Consider the following 17,093-nt stretch of genomic DNA (forward strand, 5'->3'; position numbering starts at 1 on the left):
TGTGTGTTCACGGCACGTCGCTGACTGTCGGTCAAAAACAGTAAAGAAACCGTCGCTATGTAGGACGATGATGATCTTGATCAACTCTTAAAATCTTGAGGGCATAAAATAAAGGGATTCTAACATGACTGGCTTAAAGAGGCCGCGTTTTTAAGGTACTTTGATGTTTTACATCACCTCCCTCTGATGTGACTTTGTGAACGAAAGCTGGCAAAGTGGCAAGATTCAAGATTCCAGGTTGTTTTCATTATGAGCACATAACGCTTGAGGTAGTTCTCAGCTAAAACACACAGAATAAAAAAAACACTCAAAATAAAATACTAATGATAAAACAATAAAGCTGTGCTGTCACTGACAACCTACTCATGGTCAATTTCACCCTGTTGTGTGTTTTGTTGAGGGAAGATCAAGTCAGTTGCCTTTCATCATATTTAACACACACCACATTAATCTATATTGACGTGTAGGTATCAATAAAGCAACCCAATCATTCAACCTGTTATCCGCTTAGATATGTAACCGTTGAACAACCCAGCTATTTGAGCTAAAACTGGGCAAAGGGACTCCAATCAACTCAACCTGCAACCTCCATTACTTTTTAACATTATGCATGTTGTTTCCCCCTGACAATAGGTATACAGCTTTCTTTAATATTAAATGCTGAGTTGTGAACACAGCAAAGAGAAAAGTGAATGGAAGGTTTGCCAATAATTTTGAACTGAGGTAGGTAAAACACAATACACAATAAATGTGTTTTTGTTTGTGTTTTATACATGAAAACAATGGCATTCAATGAGTACAAAATATACAAACTAAACTGTGAATTACGGTACATCACTGCATTAGTCAGAACATGATCAATCAATCAATCAATCAATCAATCAATCGGGACGGGGGCCATCTCTTTTTTCTTCTCTTTTTTACTCAACAGCCTTTCCCAACTTTCTATCCATCAGAGCCTCAGAATTTTGCCATGCGGGAAAATGGAAAAGTCTCACCTGTGTGAGTCTTTGCTTTCCCATAGACGATCTCCGCACTTCCTCCTGTCAGCGCTGCTCTCGCGGCAACTGCAGAAACGCGCCAAAATAAGAAAACAGCAGCAGTGTCAGTGACCGCGAGGAAGAGAAGAAGGCTAAAGATTGCCATTAAATTTAAATACTTCTCACATGCACCTTTACTGAGGCCTCGTCGGTCCATTTTTTTTTTTAATTATTATTTATTTTTTGCGGTAGTGTCTCCGGCAGACCTTGCTGTGGAACATGGTTCTACAGAACAGCGGGCGGTTCAAAGCGGACCGGGGACAGAGCGGAGGAGATCAGGACAATCAGTGAGATTCCCTTTACATGTTCGCCCACTTCAGCTCGACCGCATTGCGTGTGTTTAGACGGTGCCTGTGACTTCACAGCTTTGTTGTGCTCCTCTGCCTCCACCAGGGACGATGGCTCGTCCATGTCCGCTCTCAAGCGGCTGGAGCGCAGCCAGTTCACCGACGACATGGACGCCCGCTTCGGCTTCGACCGGATGAAAGAGCCCGGGGAGAAAACGGGCTGGTTGATCAACATGCATCCAGTGAGTCCCCACTCCAGTGTCATGTGCTGTGTTGGCGAGTAATCTATTACCAAGTAATCCGCTACTGTAATTAAACTACTTTCGAGCAATGGAGTAATGTAGCTAGATTACTGTGGTAAAACTGGTAATTATATCATGATTACTTTATGAAGATGATAGGGGGAATATTTGGAACTGCAAAATTTGCACGTTAGTAAAGTTCATTCCAAAGCAATGAGCAACTGTTACTTTATCTTTTTTTTTTTTAAACTAACGTAATTATTAATTGATTCCTTATGAAACAAAGTAGTTAAAGTAGTAATAGATTACTTTATTACGGAGTAATCAGTAGTTGCATTAGTTTTATGGAGTAATCCTAACAACACTGGTCATGTGTATGCTTTTTTAAAAATGTCTCAGTTAAACATGGTCCGGTGGCTGTTGAAACTGTGCTTCTGTTGTATTTGTAGACAGAGATCCTGGATGAAGACAAAAGGATGATCAGTGCTGTGGATTATTACTTTATACAGGATGACGGAAACAGATTTAAGGTGGGCAGGAATGGTAATGGCAATATAACAATATGATAACTACATAAAGAGATGGTCTTCTTACGTGCCTTCCTGGTGTATCCCCTTTCTGTAGGTCGCCCTCCCATTTAAGCCGTACTTTTACGTTGCCACCAAAAAGGTAGAGTGGATATTTGGCCGACAGTGTTATTTCAATGTTTTTAAAGGCGAGCTTACCAACTGAAAGCTGTATTTGCAGAACTGCGAGAGAGAAGTTCTCTCATACTTGTCGAAGAAGTTCCAAGGAAAAGTTTCAAAGCTGGAGACGGTGCCGAAAGAGGACTTAGATCTGGTGGGTTTTTGAGGCCAAACTGAGGGTGAAGTTAGAATCGCCTGCTTAAATCTACTTTCTGTGCATTTTATTACTTTATTTTTTGATGTTAAAATCTTATATTTGACTAAATCATTTTGCAGATCTTCTAGAATTTGAAAGAAAATACCAAAGATTTGATCCATGTACTGAATTGTGAACAACTAAGTTACCCAAATACCTTTTACATCCTTTGTCTTACTGTTGCTGACCAAATCATACATGATGCTGAATGCCGTCCGATTCCTCCTCAGCCAAACCATCTGGTCGGGCTGAAGAGAAACTACGTCAAGCTGTCGTTCAACACCGTGGACGACCTCATCAAGGTGAAGCGCGAGATCAGTCCAGCCGTGAACAAAAACAGGGAGCGAGAGCAGTCCAACGACACCTACACCTCCATGCTGTCCAGGTAGCAGCGCCGCCACCTGCTCATTCTCACTCCTTCCCGTGCGGAGTCTCATCCCGCTGTGTTTGCTGCTTCTCCCAGCGCCATGTCGGGCGGCAACGTGACCTCGGTGGACGAAGACGCCATGCAGAAGAGCATTTCGGACCAGCTGGACAACATTGTGGACATGAGGGAGTACGACGTGCCGTATCACGTGCGACTGTCCATCGACCTCAAGATCCACGTGGTAAAGATAGAGCAACGCCGTCTCTGCGTTTTAAGGAAGATCTGTGTGAGGTGCCCCCATTTGTTGGTCTGATTTCTGATCTCTGCACGTCAGGCTCACTGGTACAACGTTCGCTACAGAGGCAGCAATTACCCGCCAGAGATAGTACGGAGAGATGATCTGGTGGAGAGACCGGTATGAAGGGCTTATTAATCATTTATTAAGACTGAGAAGACTGAGATGCAGAGCCCGGCATTCATCTGGTATCATTAAAAAGGCTACATGCTGCTTTCTTTATAGGACCCTGTTGTTTTGGCGTTTGACATAGAGACCACCAAACTCCCTCTGAAGTTTCCCGACGCAGAGAGCGACCAAATCATGATGATCTCGTACATGATCGACGGACAGGTGGGCTGTGCACAATTTAGAGGGTTGCCTTGTTGCTCTGTTTTTGACGAATGTGTTGGCGTGACAAAGTTTTCTTTTTGTTTCCTCCATCTTTTAGGGCTATTTAATCACAAATAGAGAGATTGTCTCTGAGAACATTGAAGACTTTGAGTTCACTCCCAAGCCAGAGTACGAGGGGCCGTTCACTGTTTTCAACGAGGACGACGAGGTGCAAAATTTGGATACACCTTGGCGTTTATAAATTCTGAAGTTGCCAAAGCTACTGCCGCTGTTGCAGATACGAATGTTTTGATTTAGACAGTTTCAGTTTCACGTATTCTATATGTGGCTTCCAACTTTGCCATCCCCCTGCAGGCGGCTCTAATCCAGCGCTGGTTCGATCACGTTCAAGAAACCAGGCCGAACATCTTTGTGACGTACAACGGAGATTTCTTCGACTGGTGAGTTTGTTTCTCCAGTGCTGTGCTTCTCTCGCTCGCTCCTGTCTTACCTCTCACGCCGCCCGCTGCTCACCTCAGGCCCTTCGTGGAAACTCGAGCGGCGCTTCACGGACTGAACATGCACAGGGAGATCGGCTTCCAGAAGGACAGCCAGGGCGAGTACAAGGCCAGCCAGGCCATCCACATGGACTCCTTTAGGTCAGCGCCGCTCTCGCAACCGTCACGTTTGTTTTTGGAAGAACCGATCCGACTTCTGGCCTCTTTGTCGACCGCGCCAGGTGGGTCAAGAGAGACAGCTACCTGCCGGTGGGAAGCCACAACCTGAAGGCGGCGGCCAAGGCCAAGCTGGGGTACGACCCGGTGGAGCTGGACCCAGAGGAGATGTGCCGCATGGCCACCGAGGAGCCACAGGTACGAAAACGAAGCCTGGTTTTTGATCAGACGTTTCTTTGATTCTGATGGACGGTCGTTTGTGATTTTATATGATTCACTTTGTTCTGTTTTCTTTCTTTTTTTTTTGCAAGACTTTAGCCACTTACTCCGTGTCCGACGCCGTGGCCACATATTACCTGTACATGAAATATGTTCACCCCTTCATCTTCGCCTTGTGCACCATCATCCCCATGGAACCCGATGAGGTTTGTCCATTGTGTGTTTTTTAAATAATTCAATATCGATATATTCACAGGATATTTCCAGTAATTAATTTCTTTTTTTCCCCCCACAATTTGTGTCCAGGTGCTGCGTAAAGGCTCCGGGACTCTGTGCGAGGCGCTGCTCATGGTGCAGGCCTTCCATGCCAACATCGTTTTCCCCAACAAGCAGGTGCAGGTCTTCAACAAGCTGACAGACGACGGTCACGTCATGGATTCGGAGACCTACGTGGGCGGCCACGTGGAGGCGCTAGAGTCCGGGGTCTTCCGCAGTGACATCCCTTGTCGTTTCAAAATGGTACCAGCCCCTCGCTGTATTCCTCGCCGCACTGATTTGTTTTCCAAGACGCATTCATTTAACTCCGCGTGTTCCACGTCTGCAGAACCCGGCCGCTTTTGACTTCCTGCTGCAGAGGGTGGAGCGGACCATGCGTCACGCCATTGAGGAAGAGGAGAAAATCCCTTTGGAGCAAGTCACCAACTTTAATGAGGTGCGTTTGCTTCCACTTTCGTCGTCTCCTCTGTCCAGCGGTCCACCGCTCAGCTTCGTGAAACTCTCTCGGTTGTTTGCTCAGGTTTGCGAAGAGATCAAAAACAAGCTGACCTCCCTGAAGGAGGTTCCGAACAGAATCGAATGCCCCCTCATCTACCATCTGGACGTCGGGGCGATGTACCCCAATATTATCCTTACCAACCGCCTGCAGGTGAAAAGGAAACCCAGTTGCATGGTTTTAAATATGTAGAAATTTTTTCAGAATTGGGCTTTTACGCTTTGCTTTTTTTCTCTATTTAGCCATCGGCAATGGTGGATGAGGCCACCTGTGCTGCCTGTGACTTCAACAAGCCTGGCGCCACCTGCCAGAGGAGGATGACCTGGCAATGGAGAGGAGAAATCAGTAGGTGTTTTCTCTCCGCATTTGGATGGAAAAAAATCTTCTCTGCTAATCGTCTCTCTGTCCTCAGTGCCGGCCAGCCGAAGTGAGTTCCACCGCATCCAGCAGCAGCTGGAGTCTGAGAAATTCCCGCCGCTCTTCCCCAACGGCCCGCCGCGGGCCTTCCACACCCTCAACAGGGAGGAGCAGGCCAAGCACGAGAAGAAACGTCTGGCAGGTACTTTTGCCGCTCGCCCCCCGGAGTCTGTTTGTGATCGTCAGAGTAGAGCGGTTGCATCACGCTGTCCGCGTGCCCTCGCTTTGTCGCAGACTACTGTAGGAGGGCCTACAAGAAGATTCATCACACACGGCTGGAGAAGAGAGTCACCACCATCTGCCAGAGAGAGAACTCCTTCTACGTCGACACCGTCAGAGCTTTCAGGGACCGTCGATACGAATTTAAAGGACTTCACAAGGTGGGCGGTACTTCAGTAACCATAGCAGTCTCTGATCACTAACCTTTAATAGCAATCATAATAATAATAATCATAATAATAGTAATACATTTTATTTATAGAGTGCTTTTTGAAGTCCTCAAAGACACTTTACAAAAAAGAAAAGGTTAAAAGACATCAGAATAAAATTTGCAGTTGAAATACTTAAAAATATACCAACATATAAATAAAAAATGTGGAGTAAAATAAGATGACGCGGGACAAATAAAACTGTTTTTGAAAAGCACAGAGCACCCTGAACGTCCGTTGTTGTGAAGTAACTGTGTAGCACTTTTGCTTCAGGTGTGGAAGAAGAAACTGTCTGCAGCCCAGGAGAGCGGAGACGCTGCCGAGATCAAACGCTGTAAAAACATGGAGATCCTGTACGACTCGCTGCAGCTGGCTCACAAGTGCATCCTCAACTCCTTCTATGGCTACGTCATGAGGAAAGGGTACGAGCCAACGACAGCGAAACTATGCACCCTTGGTCATTTTAGTGCTGGAAACATTTTTAAGATGAATTTGTGTAGTTGTAGTTTATAGGCAGCCACAACAGGCGCATGCATAGTTGGAATTGCTGCTGTTTAGCTTCTGTCACAAAATATTTCTGTGTTGCATCTACTTTAATGTGAAACCTTACAGTTTTATTGCTATCATCACTGATCCAGTATTTTATTTCTGCATGATCTAATGCCAGGTGATTCATTAGCTGAGAACTAACTAAACTTAACTAATAGGGATGTTAACAATGTATCGATTATCGATTAATTGTCGATTAAGAATTTAATTGATTAAATTAAATTAGTCGCAATTACTTGAACATTTTTTACACGGGAAGTTAATTATAACAGTTTAGTGGTAGGAAAGAACAATTCATACTGTGATGGTCATAATATACCTAGAACAAGTTACTTTTAAACAAAAAAAATTGAAATGTGATCCATTAGAAGTCAACTTAAAGTCATTATTTAGGGGTTTAAATAACATCTTCCTTACACATTTTTCATAGTGAAATTTAAGTTCTCAGGAAAAATCACCCGCTTATCAATTAATCGTTAATCGATTGATGAGGTCAACCAACTAACGATTAATTAATTAATTGATCATTTGCATCCCTATTAACTAAGAACTTTTGCAGCTCCTGACATTGCCTGTTCCATCTTACTTTGTCCACTAGGGCGCGCTGGTACTCTATGGAGATGGCCGGCATCGTGTGCTTCACTGGGGCCAACATCATCACTCAGGCCAGAGAGTTGATCGAGCAAATAGGGTGAGAAAACCTTATTATGTGCTACATTATCACTCATTAATGTCTCATGAAGAGCTCCGTGATACGATGTAAGCAATGGTTTCAGAACTGACGCACACCATTAACAGCTCACACATTGAACAATTTACACTAAACGTTCCCGCGGACCCCTTCGTCCCCCAGGAGGCCCCTGGAGTTGGACACGGACGGCATCTGGTGCGTCCTCCCCAACACCTTCCCCGAGAACTTCGTGGTGAAAACCAGCAACGAGAAGAAGCCCAAGGTGACCATCTCCTACCCAGGGGCCATGCTGAACATCATGGTGAAGGAGGGCTTCACCAACGACCAGTACCACGAGCTGGTGGACCCTGGCTCGCTCACGTACAACATCCGAGCGGAGAACAGCATCTTCTTCGAGGTGGATGGGCCGTACCTGGCCATGATCCTGCCTGCCTCCAAAGAGGAGGGCAAGAAGCTGAAGAAAAGGTGAGACGCCGTGAGATGGAGTCGAACCTGCCGCTGGTAACACTGATCCGGTTCTCTGTTCTCCCGACATCAGATACGCCGTGTTCAACGAGGACGGCTCTCTGGCTGAGCTGAAGGGTTTCGAGGTGAAGAGGAGAGGAGAGCTGCAGCTCATTAAGATTTTCCAGTCATCTGTTTTTGAGGCTTTCCTCAAAGGCACAACCCTGGAGGAGGTGTACACCTCTGTGGCCAAAGTGGCAGACTACTGGCTGGACGTTCTCTACAGCAAGGTAAGAAATAATTATTCATATTATTCATTCATTCATTCATTCATTCATTCAGCCATCTTCGCTGCAATCAATCTGTCAATCTGCCACTCGGTTAATTTGCTCCCTTAGGCTGCCAACATGCCGGACGCCGAGCTCTTTGAGCTGATCTCGGAGAACCGCTCCATGTCCAGGAGGCTGGAGGACTACGGCGAGCAGAAATCCACCTCCATCAGTACGGCCAAGAGACTGGCTGAGTTTCTGGGGGACCAGATGGTGAAAGACGCCGGTCTGAGCTGCCGCTACGTCATTTCCCGAAAGCCAGAGGGGTCGCCTGTGACGGAGAGGTGCGACGGGAGCTCGTAAAATACCTGTTAGAGCGCTGAACTGTCAAAACAATGAATGAATATAGTTAGAAAAACACAGGCCATCTGACTACATGGATCGTGTTGATTTAACTCGTCCCAACGGTGTGATCGTTTTCCCTCCCACATATCCACAATGCATGTTGTCCATGAAAGCAAGCAGTTAATTTAAAAGCCACTCTGGCACCATAATGCATCCAACATAAAATAAATCCGATCCGAGTTGTTTGCTTCATCTAAAATGTTTGCGGAAAGCAACGAGTGCTTTGACACTGACCCGCTGCCGTCCCGCTTCCATCAGGGCCATTCCTTTGGCCATCTTCCAGGCCGAGCCCAGCGTGAAGAAGCACTTTCTGCGCAAGTGGCTGAAGATGCCCAGCCTGCACGACCTGGACATCCGCTCTGTGAGTTATTTGTTTATTTATTTGGTTGGGTTTTTTTTTGTTTATTTCAAACATGTGAAAAAAAAATATTACTATGCATTCATGCACAGACAAAAATATTAATAGAAAACAACAAAATAAGATAATTAAATCACAAGACAGACCTAACCAAAAGGACAAAGATCCCATTCACATGTCTGAAAAGGAGTGGAGTCTTAATAATCCATTGAATAAAACACTATGTTATATATAGTTCTGACCCCATCCGATCTCCTGTGCGCGTTGCATATATGTGCTGCCTCTGATGTCAATCATGTCTGTTGCTCCAGATCCTCGACTGGGGTTATTACATCGAGAGGTTGGGCAGCGCCATCCAGAAAATCATCACCATCCCTGCAGCTCTCCAACAGGTAAAAATATTGCACCTAATGTATGTATAAAGAGTATAAACAGACATCGTGGCCGCTGGGTCTGACCGGCGTAACAGACTGAGGCTGTGTAAAACGGTCGGCGTGTCCGGCCTTACATAATCCAAGTTGCTGACTTACCGCAACCTAATTATAACCTGCCGTGATATCAAACGTTTCCTCATCGCCAGGTGAAGAATCCGGTGCCCCGTGTGAGGCACCCCGACTGGCTTCACAAGAAGCTCCTGGAGAAAAACGACATTTACAAGCAAAAGAAAATCAGCGAGCTGTTCACCAGCGAGGGCAAGCGACAGGTGAGTTCGCCTGGAAACACAGGAGCGGCTCTCCCCCTCTCAAGCTCCTCGTTCACCGTCCGCCGTCTCCTCCAGGTGGCGCGTCAGCCTCAGGAAGCGGGCCAGGCCCCCGACATCGAGGACTTTGGAATGCCACCCAGGCCCCTGCAACCGGCCATTCTCATCAGCACCAAGCGCAAGCGGGCCTCGCAGGAGGAGGACAGCCAGGCCGAGTCTCAAGATGTGGAGCTCACACAGTCCTGGAGGGAGATCCTGGGGCCGCCGCCTCCAGCGGGGAAGACAAGGGTGACTGCTCAGTTGAATCAAGGCGCAATTTTTTTTAAAGTAAAATAGACCGCTGACACAGTTTCCACCTCGCACGCAGGAGGAAATTCTGGTGTGGCTGCGCTACCACAAGAAGAAATGGGAGCTGCAGCTGAGGCAGAGGAAGGAGAGGAAGAAGAGGAGGAGGATGCTGGACGGCGATGCTCAACCTGTCGGAGGAGGCGTGATCAGGGACGGCCCCGTCACCGGCTTGGGGAGCTTCCTCCGCAGGACGGCCCGCAGCATCCTGGACATGCCGTGGCAGATCGTGCAGGTGGGTCAAAGCCGCTGTCTCCATCGCCCTCCACTTCCCGTGTCAGTGTAAAAAAAAATCCAGTGAGAAAACGGATAAACACTCCACTCTCTGCAGAGGTGGGAAGTAATGAAGTGCAAATACTTTATTACTGTGCTAAAGTATATTTTTCAGGTATCTGTACTCTACATCAGTATTTCTTTTTCTGATGACTTTTTACTTTTACCTCCTAAATTGGTGCAGAAATATCTGTACTGTCTACTTCTTACATTGGAAAAACATGTTTGTCACTTTTGTGTTTAAGTGTTTAAAAGATACACATTCTGTTAAAAGCAATTAATGTGTAATAGTTCAGTCCACATTATTCTGACACAACTTTTAAAATTTTGTAAAATTAACAATGAATGTATTGTACAGCAAAAAAAAAAAAGACTTTTACTTTTAACTCTTACTGACATTACAGAACCAGTACTTGCTTACTTTTACTCGAGGAAAGGAGTTGAATCAGTACTTTTACTTTAAAGTATTTTTTTTACACAAGTATCCGAACAGAATGTGAATACTTTTCCCACCTCTGACTCTTCCTCCTCTCAGATTGCAGAGACCAGTCACCCGGGTCTGTACAAACTGTGGGCTGTGATTGGAAATGACCTCCACTGCATGAAGCTCAACATCCCGCGGGTCTTCTACGTCAACCAGAAAGTCCCCAAGCAGGAAGAAGGAGCCAACTACAAAAAGGCACGCCCGCCAAATCCTCCTCCTTGTCTGCGTCGTCCGTTAATACTCGTGGTCAGTATCCGTCATTTGAAAATGAAAATTTGTGAAATTTGTGAAAATGTTTGGCTTCAGGTGAACCGCATGCTGCCTCGCTCCAACATGGTGTACTACCTCTACGAGTACTGCGTGCCTGAGGACATGTACCAGGAGCACATCAACGAGATCAATGCTGACCTCTCGGCCCCAGACATCGAAGGTGTCTACGAAACACAGGTGGGTTGCACGTTTCCACACACCTCCCAGTAGGAGCTAGTCATGAACTGAGTGTCTCATCAATGCGCCGTCTGTCTCTCTGTCAGGTCCCTCTCATGTTCCGCGCTCTGGTGCAGCTCGGCTGCGTCTGCATGGTCAACAAACACGCCATGAGGGACTTGGCCGGCAGGGAGGCCGACACCTTTGACCTGGAGCATCTGGAGAGGAGGTCTCTCGCCCAGTTCAGCTACCTGGAACCTGGTAGGAGCTGAATGAATGTGCAGCGTGTTGTGTGAGATGTCAGAGGGCAAATTATGAGGAGGTCGCGTCCATAAAACTTCTCTTTTCACTCCTCTCTTCAGGGAGTGTCCGCCACATGTACCTGTATCACCACAGCCAAGGCCACAAGGCTCTGTTTGGCCTCTTCATTCCATCTCAGCGCAAAGCCAGCATCTTCGTCCTGGACACAGTAAGTGGGCAGCAGTTTGCGATGTCTGGGTGTCTGACTCATGTTGTTTTGTTTCGATAGATTTAAAGGTAGCGTGTTGTGCAAAACCACTCAGACCACCTTAGGTTTTTTTTTCACTTCCACATACGTGATGGGGGTACAGCAAATCACATTTAGCAAGCCTTTTTGTGGACAGCTGTAGACAGATGGTTAAATATACTTTTTTTATGTACATGTAGAAAGAAAATAATGAAGTAAAAAAAATGGGTCTAAACTGGGACTTTTAAGGACTTTAGTGACAATAGATTGCTTTCCATGTGGTCTCGATAGAACAAATACTAAGTTTGTTTTGGTTACATCTCTGAAGGTCAGAAGCAACCAGATGCCCAACCTGAGTAACCTGTACACGGCCGAACGGACAGCTCTGCTGGAGAAAACCACAGAGGAGCTCCTGCCTCCGGAGAAACACAACTTCGAAGTCCGAGCTGAAAATGACATTAAGGCCATTTACCGTGCCCTCCAGCGCATCCTGCTCAACTACAAGGTAAAATACACGTGGTCAAAAAAAACAAGACAAAATCACCAGGTGATCTCCAGCGCAGGTACAGTCCAACTGTTCTTGTTTTATCTGTGGATGACAGGAGGAGCGGCGGGGGCCGACGCTGGTCGCCGTGCAGTCCAACTGGGAGTTGCGGCGCCTGGCGGCGGGAATGCCAGTGCTGGAGGAGTTCCCAGCCGCGCCGGTGCATGTTGTTGATGAGATCAACTACAACGTGCTGGACTGGCAGCGCCACGGTGCCCGGCGAATGATTCGCCACTACCTCAACCTCGACAGCTGTCTGTCCCAGGCCTTTGACATGGCCAGGTAGGAAAACACGCACGTAGTTGCTTATTTTTCCAAACTGGATCCCTCGGATCTACGGTCTTTAAAAGAACTCTTTTCCTGTCTGTGATTGTCAGATACTACCACCTGCCGGTGGGCAACTTGCCTCAGGATGTGTCCACCTTCGGCTCAGACTTGTTCCTGGCCAGACATTTAAAGAAGCACAACCACCTGCTGTGGCTGTCGCCCACCTCCAGGCCCGACCTCGGAGGAAAAGAGGCGGACGACAGCCGCCTTGTCATGGAAAGTGACGAGAAGTGCTCAGTGGAGATCAATAACCAAGGCTGCTACTCCACAGGTGACCCGACACCACAGATCCACCTCATCTCATCTCACACCAGAACCAGCTCTGAACTGTGTTTGCTCACGGCCATCTTTCTGTCTCTTGCAGTGTGTGTTGAGTTGGACCTGCAGAGCCTGGCGGTCAACACCATCCTCCAGTCGCAGCACGTCAACGACATGGAGGGCGGAGCCAGTCTGGGCGTCAGCTTCGACGTGATCCAACAGGCCTCGCTGGAGGACATGATGGCGGGGAACCAGGGGGCCAGCGCTCTGGCCAGCTACGATGAGACGGCCCTGTGCTCCAACACCTTCCGGTGGGACTGAACAGCCGACTGACAGAAAGGTGGAGGCGGATCAGTTCTGATTATGTTTGTTTACCACTCTCTCTGCATTCCACGAGCAGGATCCTGAAGAGCATGGTGGTCGGATGGGTCCGAGAGATCACCCAGTACCACAACGTGTACGCAGACAACCAGGTTATGCACTTCTACCGCTGGCTGCGCTCCCCCAGCTCGCTGCTGTACGACCCGGCCCTGCACCGCACGCTGCACAACATGATGAAGAAGGTCTTCCTACAGTGAGTGCCACAGTAACCACAGTTCACTGCAAATGCTCCTTTTGCTCACTCACGCCGCGCCTTTGTTCAGAAACACTCGAGTTTCTTTGCACGTGCAGAATCTTAACCAGCAGTCAGTGATAGTTTTTTTTTGTTTTTTTCCAAATGTTTTCATGTCAATGGGTAACATAAGCACTAGAGTGCTTTTATTTTCCTTGAAACGTGAATTGGACAGCATTCTTTAGCTTACATATATTCATTTGTTTGTTTTCCCACTTTCATCAGGTTGATTGCTGAGTTCAAACGTCTCGGCTCCACTGTCGTGTATGGAAACTTCAACAGAATCATCCTGTGCACTAAAAAACGAAGCATTGATAATGCCATCGGCTATGTGGAATACATCACCAACAGGTAGGATGAGTGACTACATCTTTGTAAAGATGCACATGTAAACAATGGAAGGAAGGAATAAACGTCATGATCCCTAAAGGGGAAACTGCAGGACTGGCATGAAGATATGTACCAAGGAAACTTGGTGTAATGAAGAAAACATTCCTACAGCAAAGGGATGGTGATAATAAAGCCATGTTCAAGCACAAACGAACACTGCGACACAGAATAAGTGCACGGCAGCGTCTTCAAAATGTGAACACACTGCAATTAAAGAGCCACAAGACTAATTTAGTCGAAAAACCCAAACTATCACCCATTATAAGAGGTTTTGTGAGGTTTTTGCGGTCTCCAAGTAGGAAGCCATTTGTATAGAAATAATTCTGTCCATTAGTCTAAAGTAGGGCGAAAAAATTAATTGTGCAAGAGGTCACCAGATCAATATTCCAACATGAAACCAAATGTCTTGTGGGTTTCAGTGTTGCCAATTGCCACAGCCAGAGTCAAAGTATTTCTGGCCTTTCTGGTGGGATTACAGCCATAATTACAAACAATGATATGCTCAGCCTCCTTTATAAATTGTCCTGTCATAGGGAGGTAATTATGCATTTAACCAGATGCAATGCATGTGTTTCACGCATCCATCTGGGAAAGCAAACCTCTTGAAATCACCTGAAGTCTTGCAATGTCTTGAACATCTGAAGTCGCTTTTCAACCAGCCATATATATATATATGTATACCACCGGATGAGCCAGTAATCAACACTTTATTGGTGGCAGAGACAACGCATCGGGTGTTTCACCAGCCTCCGTCACATCACATTGCACTGCGCTGTTTAACAAAGATTTTATTACTGTTATTTGTTCTTCAGTCTAAAAATATAATCTGGCTTTGATAAACCACTGCTGCTACTGCAGCCTTCACACTAGCGACAGCCAGCCTCCCTGTATTGTTCCCTCGTCTTCATCTGTGACTTTGTTCGCAAGGCAGATTGGAGCAGCCACTTCCTGCTTCCATCACAACTAAATGGAAGCTGATTGATTACGAAACACCAACGGCCATTGGCCGTAAATGCATTAAACTGGAGATTTGCAAGATGGATGGGAGGGATTTGTGGCTTGAAATCTCAGCGATCCAGCTTCGCTGCGAGGTTATTTGATACAAGTTTTCCCCTTTTTTTTTTGTTTTTTTTTCCCTCCACAGCATCCACTCCAAAGAGATCTTTCACTCCGTGTCCATCTCGTTCTCCCGATGCTGGGAGTTCCTGCTGTGGATGGACCCGGCGAACTGCGGTGGTGTGAAAGGCAAACTGCCCTCCAGCCTCTTGTATGGAGAAGTAAGTCCAACGGGGTCCATCATGCACGTCATTTTTCATATTAAAGCGGCAGAACAAGAGGAAAACAGAACCTTTTATTTGTTAGGAGGGCAGCAAGCAGAAGAAGAACAGGGATGAGGATGGAGAGGAAGAGGACAGTGAGGCTGAAGAGGAGAACGAAGCGGAGGAAGACGATGGCGACGGAGAGACTGACGAGGTGGAGGAGAAGATCGAGAGCAACTGGAACATCATGCAGTACCTGCCCCAGACTGCTTCCTGTCAGAAATACTTCCTAATGATCATCTCCGGTAATACTGAAATCATCACCACATACTTTGATGATTTTTCTTTTTCACCCCTTCCTGACATTTATTTATAGTTATTACTCTCACTCTCCGTTGCAGCCTACATTGCAGCCGTCTACCACAGCATGAAAGAGGAACTGAGGCGCAACGCTCCCGGAGCCACACCAATCAAGAGGCGTGGAGGCAGCCAGGCTTCCCAGCAGCCACTGGGTGACCTGAGTGCTCTACCTGGTACGACGAAGCCTGACGTCATCCCAAAGTTCCCCCTCATGGCAAACAAAACATTCATCAAGATGTTCTCTCTCCAACAGGAATGATCACCTTCTCTCAGGAATATGTGTCCACGGAGCTCACGCAGAACATTTTCACAATCACTCAGAAGATCCAGAAAAAGGTGACGGGCACCAGGAACGTGAACCAGCCCTCAGAGTTGTTCCCCGTCCTGCCTGGGTCCCACCTGCCGCTCAACAACCCAGCACTGGAGTTTGTCAACTATGTTTGCCAGGTACGTAATGAAGTGGCTAAATTGACGCTGGAGCTGCCGAAATGCACTATCCTTCTTGAAAAGTGTTGAGCAGCCTTTATGAATCTTCCTCGTGCATCCTTTCAGGTTCTGTTGCTGGACTCCAACGTGTTGAACCAGGTGAACAAGCTGAAGAGAGACCTGCTGCGTCTGGTGGACGTGGGAGAGTTCTCGGAGGACGCTCAGTTCCACGACCCCTGTAACTCCTACGTCCTGCCGGAAGTCATCTGCCACCAGTGCAATTTCTGCCGGGACCTGGACCTCTGCAAGGACCCATCCGTAGCACAGGTGAGAGAAGCAGCGTCGAGGCCTGTGACGTTGTGGCCTGCTGCGTTTTGGAACTTCCTGTCAAAGTGTATTGTTCCCTGTAGATGATTTGACTTGCTCTTCTCCTCCTCCTCAGGATGGTTCAGTTTTGCCTCAGTGGTTCTGCTCCAACTGCCAGGCGCAGTATGAGACGGAGTCCATTGAGATTGCTCTGGTGGAAGCTCTGCAGAAGAAACTGATGAGCTACACGCTGCAGGACCTGGTGAGAGGGCAAACAACTCAACTTTCATTTAAAAAGAAGAACTACTTCAAGCCTCCTGCTCATATTCCTGTTTTTTTTTGTGATCTTGCAGGTTTGTATAAAATGTAAAGGGGTGAAAGAGGCAAACATGCCGCTGTACTGCACATGTGCTGGCAACTATGACCTGACGTTCTCAACCAAGGTTTGTACTCTCAGCTGCGTCATAAATATTTTTTCATTTGAGAAAATGCAAATATTTGTGCTCACGACTGATTTCCCTCTTTGCTTCCATTCCCAGAGCTTCTCTGAGCAGATCACCGTATTTCAGAACATTGCGTCTCACTACAACATGAGATTTCTGGGGGAGACCATCGACTGGTTGCTTGAAATGAGCCCACAGATCAGCCAAAACACTCACTAGACTGAATGTTGCTTGTTTGATGAGGCGACTTCGACACCAGTCAGACAGACAAAAACAAAACTGTTTGGATTGTAAATACTACAAAATGTGTTCATAATGATTTGATATGTTTGTGTGGATTTTTTAACTGTGATTTCTAATAAATGTTTTCCTAGTCCTACACAGTATTTTTTGTTTGTTTGTTTTCTGTTTCACTCCCTCACTCATTAGTGAGGGAAAGACCCCACACTACCGTCACTACCCTCTGACATCACAAAGGATGGACTTCAAGCTGTGGAACTTACTAGCAGCTTAGAGACATTTTCTTGTTAGAAAGTACAAAGTGAATTTTGAATAATACGTAACATTTTTTGTTTTTTTTTGTTTTTTTTAATCAATCTGGGACTAAAATAAATCCCCTTTTAACCCTAATCACTTTTTTGCTTTATGAAAAGTAGAACAAAATCCCTTAGCATGTCAAAGTATCATCGGTGTTCTTGGAATATACACCTTTCACTTTATTGTCCTACAGTCGACTCCCACTGCCTACTGAGAGGGTATTTCCTTGGCCAGTGATCACATTTCAGTGAGGCACAATTCTAT

The 17,093-nt window shown here is 46.6% G+C and overlaps 1 protein-coding gene across 1 annotated transcript; it reads left to right on the forward strand.

Annotated features, from left to right (window-relative positions):
- Positions 1-1,059: 1,059 nt before the first annotated feature.
- pole (polymerase (DNA directed), epsilon) lies at positions 1,060-16,678 on the forward strand. The gene is made up of 48 exons (XM_076019549.1): positions 1,060-1,327; positions 1,434-1,569; positions 2,019-2,099; positions 2,194-2,238; positions 2,317-2,409; positions 2,682-2,836; positions 2,915-3,059; positions 3,153-3,233; positions 3,339-3,446; positions 3,544-3,654; positions 3,801-3,886; positions 3,965-4,084; positions 4,165-4,297; positions 4,411-4,524; positions 4,625-4,837; positions 4,923-5,030; positions 5,115-5,243; positions 5,333-5,435; positions 5,503-5,649; positions 5,742-5,887; positions 6,209-6,357; positions 7,083-7,175; positions 7,338-7,640; positions 7,714-7,909; positions 8,018-8,232; positions 8,552-8,654; positions 8,963-9,043; positions 9,232-9,354; positions 9,430-9,639; positions 9,719-9,931; positions 10,505-10,648; positions 10,760-10,900; positions 10,987-11,140; positions 11,242-11,348; positions 11,695-11,871; positions 11,969-12,192; positions 12,288-12,508; positions 12,602-12,806; positions 12,896-13,069; positions 13,334-13,459; positions 14,643-14,775; positions 14,861-15,062; positions 15,159-15,290; positions 15,371-15,564; positions 15,670-15,870; positions 15,986-16,111; positions 16,203-16,292; positions 16,389-16,678. The coding sequence occupies exons 1-48, from the start codon at positions 1,260-1,262 to the stop codon at positions 16,509-16,511; spliced, it is 6,882 nt and encodes a 2,293-aa protein (XP_075875664.1). The 5' UTR covers positions 1,060-1,259; the 3' UTR covers positions 16,512-16,678.
- Positions 16,679-17,093: the final 415 nt, after the last annotated feature.

The sequence above is a fragment of the Nelusetta ayraudi genome, unplaced genomic scaffold (genome assembly GCF_046127955.1).
Source record: "Nelusetta ayraudi isolate G7.1 ecotype Tasmania unplaced genomic scaffold, CSIRO-AGI_Nayr_v1 ptg000010l, whole genome shotgun sequence".
NCBI classification, from domain to species: Eukaryota; Metazoa; Chordata; class Actinopteri; order Tetraodontiformes; family Monacanthidae; genus Nelusetta; species Nelusetta ayraudi.